This window comes from Myotis lucifugus, unplaced genomic scaffold (genome assembly GCF_000147115.1).
Source record: "Myotis lucifugus unplaced genomic scaffold, Myoluc2.0 scaffold_5, whole genome shotgun sequence".
Taxonomy (NCBI): Eukaryota; Metazoa; Chordata; class Mammalia; order Chiroptera; family Vespertilionidae; genus Myotis; species Myotis lucifugus.
The window spans coordinates 15674058-15688925 of record NW_005871053.1 but is presented as its reverse complement, the minus strand read 5'-3'; the positions used below and the strand labels follow the sequence as shown (position 1 = coordinate 15688925).

General features: G+C 39.0%; 1 protein-coding gene across 1 annotated transcript in view; it reads right to left on the bottom strand.

Moving 5' to 3' along the window:
* Positions 1–13420, bottom strand: part of GRB14 (growth factor receptor bound protein 14) — a 57496-nt gene extending 44076 nt beyond the window's left edge. Inside the window, exon 1 of the mRNA XM_006083197.3 lies at positions 13185–13420. Coding sequence (XP_006083259.1) covers positions 13185–13247 — 63 coding nt within the window. The 5' untranslated portion in view covers positions 13248–13420. The remainder of the gene's footprint in view (positions 1–13184) is intronic.
* Between the last annotated feature and the right edge of the window lie 1448 nt (positions 13421–14868).

Genomic DNA, 14868 nt, shown 5'->3' with positions numbered 1-14868 from the left:
ACACTTGGCTAGCAAGACAGACATGTACTGATAAGGTCTGTCTACAACATCCCACCAGCATAAACAGAGCGCCCAAGGACAGCCAACTGTGTAGACATACAGGCTGTGTTCTGGAAGCCCTTGCATGTCGCTGCAATCCTGGCTATCAGAGCAACCTTGGCCTTTGGAGTGGTTTACAGATTAAAAAACTGCTCTGGAAGCACATGGCACCGAGCAATGAAAATGTAACACACAGATAGAGTAGCCGCTGCAGGGGGTGTGCTGGAATGTGGGTGGAGCAGAGCTCTGTTTTGGCTGACATCCTTATCAAGGCAGTTGATACACTTTCTACCCAACTCCCCTCCACTGCCCTCCTTAAAAATTAAGTGGAGGCAAGAGATAAAAGAGTAACATAACCCATTTTTAAAACAGTAGACACAACAATGTCCATATAGAGACAGCAAGACATGGTTAACTTTTCAGGAAACGTCTTGAGGCCTCTGAAGTCTTGAGACTAAAAGACACAGAATATTTAAAAAATAAGACAAAGGCCATTTCTGAAAAAATAAAGTCAAGAGATCCAGTTTGAAAGTCAACTCAATATATATCACGTTGCTCCCAAAGCACACCAAGTATTTATCTCTACAATCACCGGAGATTCTGATGCTCAGAAGAGACTATAGGAAATGCCTTAGGAAAGCCCTGGGCAGGGGCTGAACAGTCAGCCCTTCCCCTCCTCCCTGCAGACCCAGGAATGTGATGGCAGGGAGAGCCATGTCCTTTTCCAACCTGGTCCATACAAGGGTATTTCAAAGGTATTCAGGGTTTTCATCTGGTCATTTGGCAACACCATCAAGCAGAAAGGGGCACTGGATCCATAGGTAAGCATCTAGCTACTGGATAGCTTCCCCCCATTTGTCCAGAGAAGGGAGGAGAGAAGAGGTATAATCATTCAGCAGGTTAAAAAAAAAGGCTAGACAAAAACTCATATACACAGACAACAGTATGGTGGTTACCAGAGAGAAGAGGTGTAGGAAAGGGTAAAGTGGGTAAAATATATGGTGATGGAAGATTTGACTTTGGATGGTGGGCACACGATGCAATATACAGATGATGTATCATAGAATTAACTGTATACTTGAAACATAATTTTATTAACCAATGTCACCCTAATAAATTTATTTTTAAAAAAGCATTGATTAAACAAATATATGAGCAAGAATCCAGATGATAAAAGTAGGGGGAAAGAAGGAAGGAAGGAAGGAAGGAAGGAAGGAAGGAAGGAAGGAAGGAAGGAAGGAAGGAAGGGAGGGAGGGAGGGAGGGAGGGAGGGAGGGAGGGAGAAAGGGAGGGAGGGAGGGAGGGAGGAAGAAGGATCATTCATTTATTATATCTATTAATTATATATATATTATTTATATATAGTAGAAAATAAGGAACAAGGACCATATAGAAACTTGCTCTCAACTATATCCCAAAATAAAGCTTATTTGTACAGCTCTTTAAAAGTTTACCATCCAAGTAGAGTAGGATTATAAAGCCATCTTTTAATGCTTGTTTTTTTCCTCTATTATTTTAATACAAATGCAACTGTGCCTAAGTCATATGAAATATTTTTAATCGAGGTCAGAGTAGCCCTCTTACATTCTTCTAAATAAGGAACACAGTGTCCTAAGATAAGAGTAGACATCTCAGATATTCTGAGTTAAGCAACTTATTGTGTTCCCTTGAAGATAATGGAAAATAATATATTCATCAGTACTTATTCTAAATCTCTAACAGAATGTTATAATTTTTAAGAAAGATTGTTCCAAAAGACCCTAACAGCTCAAGAAAAGCTGTTGTTTCCTACTACCATCTTGAATTCTTTTGCTAGCTGTCAAATACTTATCTAGAGTAAAATAGTATATAGTTTAGAGAAATCAAGTAGTAAGGAGTCTTAAATTCTTTCTATCAAGAGATCTTCAACAATACATTTTACTTCACCAGGAGCAGTACATGTCCAATTAGTTATATCAACTCAAAACATATCATCAATATAAATAATACAGAAATTGATTGACACAAACAGGTCCATTCCAAACCCCCGTAAGCCCTTTCAACTTTATTCCCTAGGATCCCTTTCTCATTCTTGATCTCTAACCATACTTTTTCTCAAGTTTCTTGAAATAGCCATGCTCTTTCCTGTCACAGGACATTTGCATATACTGTTTCTGCTGCCTAGACCACTCTCTCCACCTTCTACTGGAACACTGCTTCTCCACCTTCTCTAAACACCCCATTCAGATAACCGTTACTTCTGCTGGGAAGCTCTCGGTGACTCTCCCAGTTTAGGTCCAGGCCCTTTGCTCCACGTATGCAGGTGTGCGAATATGTAATTACTATACACCAACCTCAGAAGGCTGCATGATTGCAGGGATGATGTCAATGTTTGCTTCCCATTATATCCCCAGCAGTTAGCACAGCTCCGGGCACATAGTGAACAAACAAACATTTTTTAGTGATGAATGAAACCATCATGTGTAGCCCTGTAGGAAACAATATTAGGGATTCCAAAATAGCAGCTTTGAAACCTCACAAGGTCTGAAAACTTCTAAATATATATTTTTTATTGATTTCAGAGAGGTAGGGAGAGGGAGAGAGAGATAGAAACATCAATGATGAGAGAGAATCATTGATCTGCTGCTTCCTGCATACCCCCTACTGGGGATCAAGCCCGCAACCTGAGCATATGCTCTTGACAAGAATCGAACCCAGGACCCTTCAGTCCACAGGCTGATGCTCTATCCACTGAGCAAACTGGCTAGGGCAAGGTCTGCAAACTTTTAAAGAACAGAAACATATGGACCAAACAGAAAAGATAGGCAAGGTTTCATGAAATATGTGAAGTAAACAAAGGTGGGCCAGGTGACTTCAATGGTCCATGTCACACCTGGGAATCTGTGAAAATGCAAAAAAAAGAAGAAGGGAGGAGAATATCTGAGTGGGACAAATATTATGAGCAAAGATACTGAGGACTGAAAGAGCAAAATTATGTAGAGAACCAGTACACAGAGCACTATGCCAAGATCAGAGGGACAAAGTTATGAGGACCAGCTGAGCAATCACAGGTGCCTGTGGAAGAAGCATCTTTTGCCCAGCACTGCCGAACACTGGTTCCCATCAACAAGGGATCATGGGGCCGCTACAACAAGGGATCATTTTAAAGACACATAAATGACAGGGTACCTTTTTTCAATGAATGAAAATTTACAAGCAGATGATTACAAAGAGGTAAAAAATAAAGGATAAGTAATCACATGATGATTTAATCATTTAGGAAGCAGTCCAGCTACAAGTAACAGAAAAGCTACCCGACACAATTTAGATTTCATGTTGTTTCTTCTCACACAATTTAGGTGTCATGTTGTTTCTTCTCACATTCGAAACCAGAGGCAGGCAGTTTGGGGCTTTGGTGATGCGATGTCATCTGCAATCCTCAAGGTCACAAGATGAATCACCTCCATACCTCCCCTGCAAAAACTGAATTGTGTACGTTCCCATGTTACTACATTCCCACAGGAAAATCACAGGGCATGATGGGGTAAAGAGATGAACTAATCCAGGGTGAAAGGACCTGTGTTATTGTGGCCCATATAGATCTTACAGGAGTTCTGGGTATGAATTCGTGTCCAGGCCAGCATCAGGCCAGGCCAAAGAGGACCAGTATGGCCTCACTACTGGAAATGCCACACTTGGCAGGGCAGAGGATTTAGCATGGCCACACCTGGCAGCTTGGATCAGTGACACTGCCAAATCAGGCCACATCTAGGCTTCCAACCAAGGGAAGAAAGACAGTCTGCAGGGGCAGGGAGGCCCAGAAAGTTCCTCAGAGCCTCTCTGCTCTACTCTACTCCCCTACTCTGTTCTTTACTTTTCTGCAATCCTTGCCTCAGGCCAAGAGCCTTGCAGACTGTCCCTTCCTTGGGCCTCCTTTCTCCCTAGAGGGGATGAGATGTTACAAAGAGAAATTGGAAGCTCTTTCAGTTTGCGCTGTTATGTGGTTAAGAAAAAAAAAGTAATAAAAAAACACACCACACAGCTCCAATTTCATCATGAAAGAAGTCAAACTAAAAACTAAGTCCAAAAATATCCTAAAGCATGGATGTAGAGGTACACACACATATACATATGCACATATAAATGTTATCCTAGAACCTAAATCGAATATGAAAAATAAAGGGGGTCAAATCCCAAATCCCACCCTAAAGCGTCCGATGACTCCATCAAAGGAGTGTTCTCTGAGGCCTGGTGTTCTTGAAACACATTCAATTCCCGCGAAGATGCCAGTACAGACTAATCCCTCCTCAAAGTGAAAAGACCTTCGCAAGTGTTAATGCGTATTCATATTTAAAGCAAAAAACCACTGGTCATGCTTATGTTGGACGCAGTGTTGCCCCAGTGTCTCATTTCACCTTTTAAGCAATCATTTCTTCCCAGAATAACCACCGGACATGTCTCAGCGAAAAAGTTAAAAACCGTCTCACATGGTGAGAAAGAAAGGCAAGTTGAAGAGGAGAGGACGAGTGTTTAGAAGACAGAGGGGGAAACACCAGGGCAGGAAAGAGATTTATTGGAAGCCAGGACACATCACACTGTTCAATCCTGAGCTGGCTGGCATCAGCTGAAGCCCTGTTAGGCACTGCCTTATCTCACGGATTCCTATAAGCACATTTTCTCACATTTGACCTCCCTGAAACTTAGATGTAATTTACCACCAGTGGCTGGTCATAGTTTAATTAGAAACCTATAAAATAATGATGCATCTTATAATTTAAGGTTTCACAGAATCAATGCAACAGGCGATTTTCGGTCTTTCTGGGACATGTGGGGGTATTATTTTACAAACTTATAATAGCAAACAAAATATCACTTTGTTTGCTATCACAATGTTAGGCAATAACCTAACATTGCCATGCCGTGACAGCATGAGGAACAAATGATCTGTATATATTTTTGTAATTTTACCTTTGCTTCATTTCCCTAAGTATTTATGTTGGTGTGAAACACGTGTAGCACATATTCCTGTGAAAGCAATGGAATCGATGCTGTTAGAATCTGAAAATGTAACCATTAGAAGGGCTCTGGGAGAACAGGCACTAAAATCCTCTCATTTTACCAGTGAAGAAGCTGAGGCTGGAGGGGGTGTGACTTGCCCAGGGATCCCAGCCGGTCACTGGCAGAGCCGGCCGTGGAACCTGTCTCTGGGCTCGTACCTGATCCTGTTCCCTCCACTCCGCTCATCCAACTTGCGTGCTCCTTTAAGCTGCTACTTCTACGGAACCTCGCAGATGCAAGTGTTAGATAACTGAACACCAGAACATAAAAATGCTTTTGTGTCCCAAAGACCTAGCTTTTTGAATGTCCAAAAATGTTTTCCTTTGTTTCATTTTTCTTAGCATAATTTGCCAGGAAAGTTGCATATACTGTAATAGCCAGCAGAGGGAGTCTTGATTTCCCAGTGGGTGAAAAAAAAGAGGAAGAAATAAGATGGTTTGCAAATTACAACTTGAACACTATTAACCCTATGGAGGTCCTGCTTAATATAATTACAAGCTTTGTAATACAGTTTAAATCTGTTTTTAAATATCCTTAATTCTTTGAATTTTTAAGGTAAATCATGTCTACATCTTAAACTTCAATATGAATTTGTTTGTACATAGTGTGTGTGTGTGTGTGTGTGTGTGTGTGTGTGTGTGAAGTCACCTCACCAGGAATCTCAAAGGGAGGTTCTTTCTGGCATTTAGAATGGTAACGTCAAAATTTTTCTTCAAATCTTGACAGAACTACCTAAACTAATTTGACTTCTGAAACAAAGAGATACTATTCCTGACATGTTCACAAACACAACTGAATGTATATGTCCAAATATGGATGTCCAAGTAGGAAGCTATAATCACTTACTAACAATGCTATTTTTGCCAAAATAGTTTTTTAATTTCTCTTTTGGAGCTGTCTTAAGAGCAAGCATTTTTAATATCCTACAGGGGTAGAAAATCTTTATCCTCTCAGAGGGTTTAATATCTGAAATTACCAAAGGTCTTGCTTCCCTTTTCTGCCAAAAAGAGATTCTTATTTTCTCGATTTGGCTTAGGCTGCTGGGGCACGGCCAGGAGACCAGCCGTAAGACTGCCCCAGCAAGAGTCTGAGACTGTTAACCAGCCAGCTATTTTTAATCTGCCTTCACTGCCAAATGTGGACCAAGTGCTGTCGTTTACAAAGTGATATGGGGCACGGGCCCTGTTCTCTTGCAGACTCAGTCCAGGTGCTCACAGCAGTGATGGACGCTGGAGCCCGCTCTGTGAGCAGATCCTAGACCGCCAGCTCATCAGCCACAAGCCTCAGATTCCTCATTCTGGAACATGGACCAACTGCTGGCAAACTGATAGCACTCAGTTGATATTAGAGAAGTGCTTTGACATTAGTGGTGTACTTTGGGTAAGACACTTACCCTCTCCAAGCCTCATTTTCCTCCTCCCAACTTGTCCCTCAACCTCACAGGGTTCTTATGAGGATTAAAGAGAATGTGTAATCAGTGCTGAACAGCTGATGGCTGTTTTTATCTTTATTGGTGTGTGTGGAAGGCAGTGAGCACACCAAACTGTCCACAGCAGCAAGCTGGGGCTGGATACGCTAACAAAAAGGCAGGGGGACCAGCCGAGGTGGGCCTTGAGCACATGACTTTATACCACAAGTTAAGAAACCCAAGAAAAATGATGTGAATGCCTCAGACAGACAAACGTAGAGAAGAAAGGTCAACAGCAGGTGAGTGCCAGAGGAGCCCAATTTTATTTTGTTAAAAATTGTGTTTGTTGAACTGATAGTAATTTAAACCCACTCTGCACCTTCCCTGTGCCAGACACTTAAGTCCAGTGATGATGAAAAATGACACAGCCCTGCCATCATGTCACTAACATTACAGCAATGACACCTCTGTCTACTGAAACATGTCTACACACAAGGCACAATTCTACTTCTTTCAAATATACAACCCATGAGTCCCTACCAGATAGTCCCTAGGAGAGAAAAAGGAGAAATAACAGGACCACCTATTATCACCTAACAACCACTTATCAGCATATAATAGTTGGTTTAAATTTTTTTAATTCAAATTAAAGTCCACTCATAGAAATAGGGAGATCTTTAAGTGTTTATGAAACTAGTAAAACATGTCATTTTACAAATTGGAAGGGGGTTGGCAATTCACATTTGTTGAACTCCTATATGGCAAGTATTTTTAAATATCTACCCTATTTATCCTAACAACTGTTCTGTACAGAAGCATCATTATCTCCAAGACAGAAAAACTGATTCTCAGAAAGGTTTAAAAGAGGCACCTTAAGTCATACCACTGGTCAGTGACAGAACTGAGCTCACACTCAGGACTTCCTGGCTCCAAAACGCACGATCTCTACTACACCACTTCTCAAAAACTCACTTCTCAGGAAAAAAACAAAACAAAAAACTCTGTAAAAACACAAAACCCACTCATCTCAGTGGCACCCTTCCTGGGTGAATATGCAAATAAGTTACCCCATATTAAAAATTAAAAGGGCAGCAGAAAGATCAAGGTTTGGCAAGAACAAGAGCTCTGGGCAATAATTATACTCACTACCACCTCGTGGCCACCTTCCAAGCAAGCTAACCGTCTGAATTCAGGGCCCCATATGTGGATTTTCTCTAACTCCCCTACTCAGGAAACCTGCTCTCTCCCCACTCAGCACCCCTTCTATCTGCATACAAGAAATAGAAAACATTTGTTCAAAGAGCATAATCATAGTTTGTATCTGTCATAACAACAATAAAAATCCAAGGGACAAATACATACTGGATGCCTAATATAGCCAAGGTACTTGTAGTGGAGATGGCTAGTTGCCCACCAGGAGCCACGCTTCCCTTCTCCCTTCCTGTAATCCTGATTGGATGAGGATTTGAGGAGGGCAATGAGTTGAGTTCAAGACCTACATTTCCTGGCCTCCCTTGTGTCCAGGGTTGACCATGTGACACAGTCCTGGCCAATAGGACATAAGCAGACGCTCCTGGTTATTTCGGAGCAGCACACTAACATCCCACAGAACCGGCCGGCATGCCCTAGGTCCTCCCCATGCTGTATGCCGGGAAGGTGAACAGGATGCCTGCAGATTTGCATTTATCTTTCCATAAAAGGAAAGGGACACACACTAAGGAAGATGTAAGAGAAAGCAAGAAGCTGAGGCTGCCACATCAGCTTTGGACTGATTCTTCCTGTAAAGTAAAAGAAAAATAAGTATCTTCCCTGTTTAATATGCTTCTTTTGAGTTTTATGATTACATAAAATTTAATTCAGCCTGTAACTGACATAGCAGTTTGTTTGAAGAGCCTTTCCCTTAAATTTTAAAAACCTAGTTGGAAGACAAAAAGAGACAAATTTTAAAAACCACATAGGATAAGATATACAAAAAATATCCAAGATACACAAAGAAGACTTGAAGTCAAATTTGAAAAGCCAGAAAGCATAAGATAGCTAATAAGACTTAAATATCATAAAAGGTAACAATAAAATTGGTCACATGACAGTAGTTACTGAATTGAGAAATGAGTAACAAAGGCATGTCCACTGACGCTGAATCGAGATACCATTACAATGGATGAGAAAGAGTATTCCAGGCTTCAAGATGGTACCAGAGCTCAGACACAGGCAATAAGCAACCTTCGGAAAAGCAAACAGGAGCCTGGAGTGGTCTATGGGCCACTGAGCACAAGACTGGGAGCACAGAAGGACAAACAGTGAATGCTGCTGGGAGCACAAGGAGAAAAACAATGTGCTGGAGGGAGGTGTCACGTGAAGCTGGGGAACTGCGGTAGCTCCAGGCCTTGAAGCACAGTGAATGCAACATACATTTGGATTGATTCTGTACGTACTTGAAAGGTTCTGGACAAAATAGTGATAGGATGTTTCATTCTTTGCAAAATCATGTTCAGTTTTTTTAATATAGCAATGATTCTAATTGTATGAAGGAAATTAATATAACTATTCTCTTGTATAGAGGGGGACTGAATATTCTGTTAAATCGCATTACTCCATATTATACTCACGAACTTCATATTTTCAAAAGGATATGAATCTTAAGAAAAATATATTCTAAAAATTATTCCTTTTCCTCTGAGATTTGAGACTCTTCAGGATTGTGTGTGTTTATCAATATATCTGTAACTAAAGTCTAGATAAAGAATGCAGAAATGCCTGTAAGCATAATCTACAAAACAACATTAATCTGACAGAGGCATGAAACATTTCTACCCACGGAATCAGAATATAGACATCTGGCCTTATGACTTTGCAGCCTTTCTATAAAAAATGTAGATTTTATTTTGCACTTTATGTATACCTTACAAGTTAGTTAGCTTGAGTCTTTAGTTAACTCTTTGGAACCTTAAAATGTTTTCTTGATGCAATGTACCAATCTAGAGCTCTGGGTATAAATTGTCTCTCTAAATCTCTCTCTCTCTCTCTCTCTCTCTCTCTCTCTCTCTCTCTCTCACACACACACACACACACACACACACACACACACAGGCACACAAACACACTCATTCTGTTGCCTGCAATTGCTTTCTGAATAATATGTTTTCTACACTAGAGCATATGGGAGTTGGCGGAGGTACAAAGAAAGATGAAAGAATTTGCCTAAACTACTTTCAGACTAGAAGTTGAATGGCAACTACACACACTATAAGGCAATTTCATTGACATATTAACTTCAGGAGTAACAGGTATCTAGGAGAAACACACGAAGTCACAAGACCTAGATTCTATTTCTAGCTTTGGCAATGACCTTTTGAGTGACCCTGCATAAGTCACTCAACACCCATGAGACTCAGTCTTCTCATTGAAAAAAAAAAAGCATAACCTAGTAGTTATCTGAGAAAAAATGAGGTAAAGGATTCATTCCAAACCTTTGGTGAGGATGTGATAATTTATAAGAGACGTGATAAAACCATCTTCACTAGAATTTCGATTCATTAGAATCAAGGAAATCAGTTCTAAATACAATTAGAGAAAGCCAAAAATTTATTTACAATTTGCTTGACAGGAAATCTACCAAAATACTCTGCTCCTCAAAAATCAAAGTGTATTTGATCTGCCACAAAAAAATGACCCATACAATGTTATGGGCCATATTTAAAATTCAAATTCCCAACCACTCCCAGGAGACTCTTACAGCCAGATACACTAGCTGGTTAGAAATGCACTTCTTAGTGCTGCTGAGCATTTTCAGAAATGCCCTCAGCTTTTCAAATGATTAGGATTCCAGTTGGCAAGTTATTTTGCAAGAACTACTCCTTAAAGATGAGCAAACTTTATGCCAAACCTGTGGGAAAAGTACCTGCCTTCTTGGGAACGTAAAAAGCTGCTCCCAAAACACTGAGAAATGCTTGTACTGATTTGTAAGAGCATCATATTATTGTGCATACAGGAAATGACAAGTTAATTACAAGTGTGGAATGATTTTCTATCTTGAGGGGGGGAAAAAGAAGTATGCTGTAAACCAGAGCAGGTGTATGTTTTTTAGTCAGAAAAATAAGAGGTTTTTAAATTTTTTTGATTTTTTAAATAAGAGGTTCTAAAATTTTCAGAACAATTTTATACACAACTAGAGGCCTGATGCACAAAATTCATGCAAGAGTAGGCCTTCCTTCCCCCAGCTCCTGGAAACAGCTTCCCTCTGGCACCCAGGACCCAGGCTTCCCTCTGGCACCTGGAACCGGGGCTTCCCTCCGGCCTTGGCTTCGTCCGGAAGGTCATCCAGAAGGATGTCTGGAAGGACATCTGGTCTAATTAGCATATTATGCTTTTATTATTATAGATGGGTCCTTTGGGGGTTACAATATCAGGTGAAAGAAGTGTTTTCTGCAAATGACAATGTGCTAAAATATATGAACATTTAATACCTGTACTCAATGGAAAGGAGTAACATAGATTTGGGCTTAGGGAATTTTGACTTCTGTAATTATTATAATAGAAACCTAGCAAGAAGCTTATTATCAAAAGACCAAGAGAAATCCCAATGATGTGTCCAGTGACAGCTCAGAACTAACATCAGTTATAATCACAGCTTCCCAGAGTATGGTTGGTTTGCTACTCACCAGGCAGAGCCATGGTGTACTCATACCACTTTCCCTAGACCCTCAATTGAAACTTCATGGCCCATACGGTATTTTGTGGAAGGGCCTAACTGCTCAAAATCTTTAAAAATGACAGCACCTTTTTGTAATGTTTTATACTCTAAGAAAATAAAAAAAATGGTTTAATATTTTCTATAACTATGAAAATGCAAAATATATGATTTGATTCACAGAATTACATGCAAATAAGACTTAAGAGAGCACTGAATGAAAATTTCTCAGCTGTTCTCATCCAGGTGAGGAAATCATGTCTCTGAGAGTTTAAGTGACGTGCCAAGGTCACAGAGCCAATCAATGGAGAGTCCAGGTGGTATGCTTTCCACCACACCAGCACACTGCCCAAAAATCCTCATGAGCATTTCATGGTCAATCTACACTGCAATATTAACTGGACAAAGAAGAAAAACGTAAGAACATAGATTTGATATATGTTAATGTGCCTTTCCACATCCCTAATGATTAAGAAAACCTATATGGTCATCATCAATGCACTGCCAATCCTAAATCAAAATAAAGATTCAAAGCAAAATATTTTAAATTAAATTTGCTTAAAATGATAGAAAAGGCCAGTGTTGCTCAGTGGTTGAGCATCCACCTATGAACCAGGAAGGTCATGGTTCAGGCCAGTGTTGCTCAGTGGTTGAGCATCCACCTATGAACCAGGAAGGTCATGGTTCAATTCCAGGTCAGGGCACATGCCTGGGTTGTGGGCTCAATTCCCAGGGGGGGGGGGGGGGGGGGGTGCAGGAGGCTAGTTGATCAATGTAATTCTCTATCATCATTGTTGTTTCTATCTCTCTCCCCCTCTTCCTTCCTCTCTGAAATCAATAAAAAATATATTAAAAAATAATAATAAAATAATAAAATGAGAGAAAGGCATCAAGAAAGATTGCAAACAAATGTTGGCAAAATTACCATATACTATTCCAGTGCCAAGTAAAATGTCCGTAGTGAATAAATTGGTGGATAGGATAAGAAAGCAAGTTGAAAACCTAAAAGTTGAAAATAATAAAAAAAGAGATACTTCTATTTTTTAAAATTCTTCTTAATCGTTACAGTTGTCATTTTCAAATAAATTAAACCATGACCTTTGACTTAGTGGAACACACTAATAGTTAACCAACAGTTAACTATTAAAAGTCAGGCATGGAAATAAATATTGCAGTTTCTAGTAGCACCAAAATAATTCAGAGAAAATATTGCCAAAATGTGTTTTTGTGCTTTCTTTTTCTATGCAAGAGATTTGATTCTTGAAAGAATTCAATACAATATTCTTATTTGGTATAATTTCAAGAGAAGTTTAGTATATTCAGTTTTACTTAAATGGTACACTACACAGTGTATTTATTACCTTATAAAATACACTGCTGCAAGACATGAAAATAATCTTTGCAAAAAACTAACAGAAAAACTATTTTCATACACAGGCTTGATTGCATTAATAATTAACAGAAAGCCCTTTCACAGGGAAATTTACTGGGAAGTTTTTCTTAAGCAAATAGGGAGAAACTCATCCAAATGGGTAGAAATCACAGAGTAATAAACTGGTGCTACATGTGTAAGCAGTAAAAACAATTATATACAGTCCATACAAAAGTGAAGCTGGATGTATAAGAAATTATAGTCAAACAAAGAAACTGTTCCTCAGTAAACAAATAGAAAACATAATAGCTAGCAGATTTCCTATTGCACTAAAGGCAAAGAGGCCTGAAGTTACAATAGAAGGAAAAAAAAGTAGAAGCTTCAGTAGTCTCTAAATCACAATGCCCTGAAATGGAGACCAAACTGCTGTTACAGGGAGCTTTTACTACAAAGATGTTCTAGCAAAGATGTTATTTTTTCCCTTAGTCTAAAGCTAATAGCATATTCTTTAATTACCTGTAGCCTCAACGAATTAGAGTCTCTCTCAGGATATGTAACTAAAGTTTCCAACATATTAATAAACACACAGTAACAAGGGGGGGGGAGACAGAAAGGAATAAAGGGAAAGCAGCACATACCCTCTTCTGCAGAACCAAGGGTGTAATTGCAGGCAGAGTGACCCTCCTCCCACTCACGCTCATGCCTGCTCTTCTTAGTATGATCCCCTCTCGTAGATCATGGACGAAATGAAAGAAATCTTTTACAGTGACTCCTTGGGAATCTCAGGGCTCAGTGCAAAGAAACAAGTAGGAAAGCAATAAATGTCACTCTGCTTATGTGATTCCAATCTACCCAAAGCCAATTAAGGATGGCTGCGGGACAGGACCGAGCAGCAACCAATCAAAGCCGGGAAAACTCCGCCTTTGTCCTTGGAAACACATTCTGAAACTTTTGTTGATGATATTTAAAGAGCCAGATTAACAGGCATCTAGTTCACTTAGCTTTTTTTTTCCAAAACAATGAAATTCAATGCCATCTTTGTTGACTAGCCAGTTTTGTCTTTACTTTACTAAAACATTTCAACATATGGCAGATAAGAAACTGTTTACATTGGTCTACTTAAAGTATATAAATAGGCAGATGAACTAAATTTATTTATGCTACTCATAAAATTGATAAATGAGTCAACTGGAATGCATTTTAGAGGGACAAAAAATAATCCTGAAGTTAGAATTGGTCCAAAAGTGCTAATTTACAAGTTATAATAAAAGATTCTTAATATATTTATATGCATTTCATCTCCTAAACAGCTAAAATTTTAGTTTCATGGACCTTTTAGCTATCCGTGAGGTTACACATTTAACTATTCCTGTTGAATATTACCTAAACAATCAACCTAAAAATAATGCTAAATATAAAAGGGGTAGTAAACTATGAGTCTAAAAAGCTTGTTTTTAAAAAGCACAGATATGTGTAAGTTAGCATATTTCATTCAATGAAGACCACTTAAACAATAATCACTGCTCAAAGCAATACCAACATTTTAATGATCATTTTGCCTTTTTTCTTACAATAACTAAAAATTGTATTCTATGCTTCTGAGAGTTGCAGGAGGGTCAAAACTAAACATTGCTCTCTGACAAGAAAAAATTCAATAATATCTATATAAAAAGTAAGAGAAACACTAAAAATGATCAAAGGTAATCTGAGTTTTTATAATTATAAAATTTCTCCTGAACTGATCCTTCAATTAGCACCTACTCAGTGCTCTTCAACCATGACACATGGAAGAACCCCCTGCCTTCATCATGAAGAACTCCTCTTAATTTCTAGAATACAACATAATTGTTGTAGTCACAGGCAAAATGAAAGATTCTCGGCAACTCAGACACAAACTTTCCACTTCATTATCCAGATTGCTTTTAGTCAGGGTTCACTTTACTGCCTTACACTTGGGTGTGTTTTATATGCATGGTGATCTCATATTCCTCAATTAAAAAAGAAAGAAAGGAAGAAAGAGGAACACTACACTCTTCACAAACTCTAGGGTTTCCTACTTTGATTTTCAAAACTTATAATCCCTCACAATGGTATCTAGGGGGAATAAAATTCACCTAATATAACAAGTCACAGATGTACACCAATAAAAAACCATCAGAAAGGAAAACTAAAGAAAAAGTTACAGTTATAATTGCATCAAAAAATAAAATAAAATACCTAGAAATAAATTTAACCAAGGAGGTAAAAGACTGTACTCAGAAAGTTATAAGACACTGAAGAAAGAAAATGAAGAAGATACAAATAAATGAAAGCTCATGAATA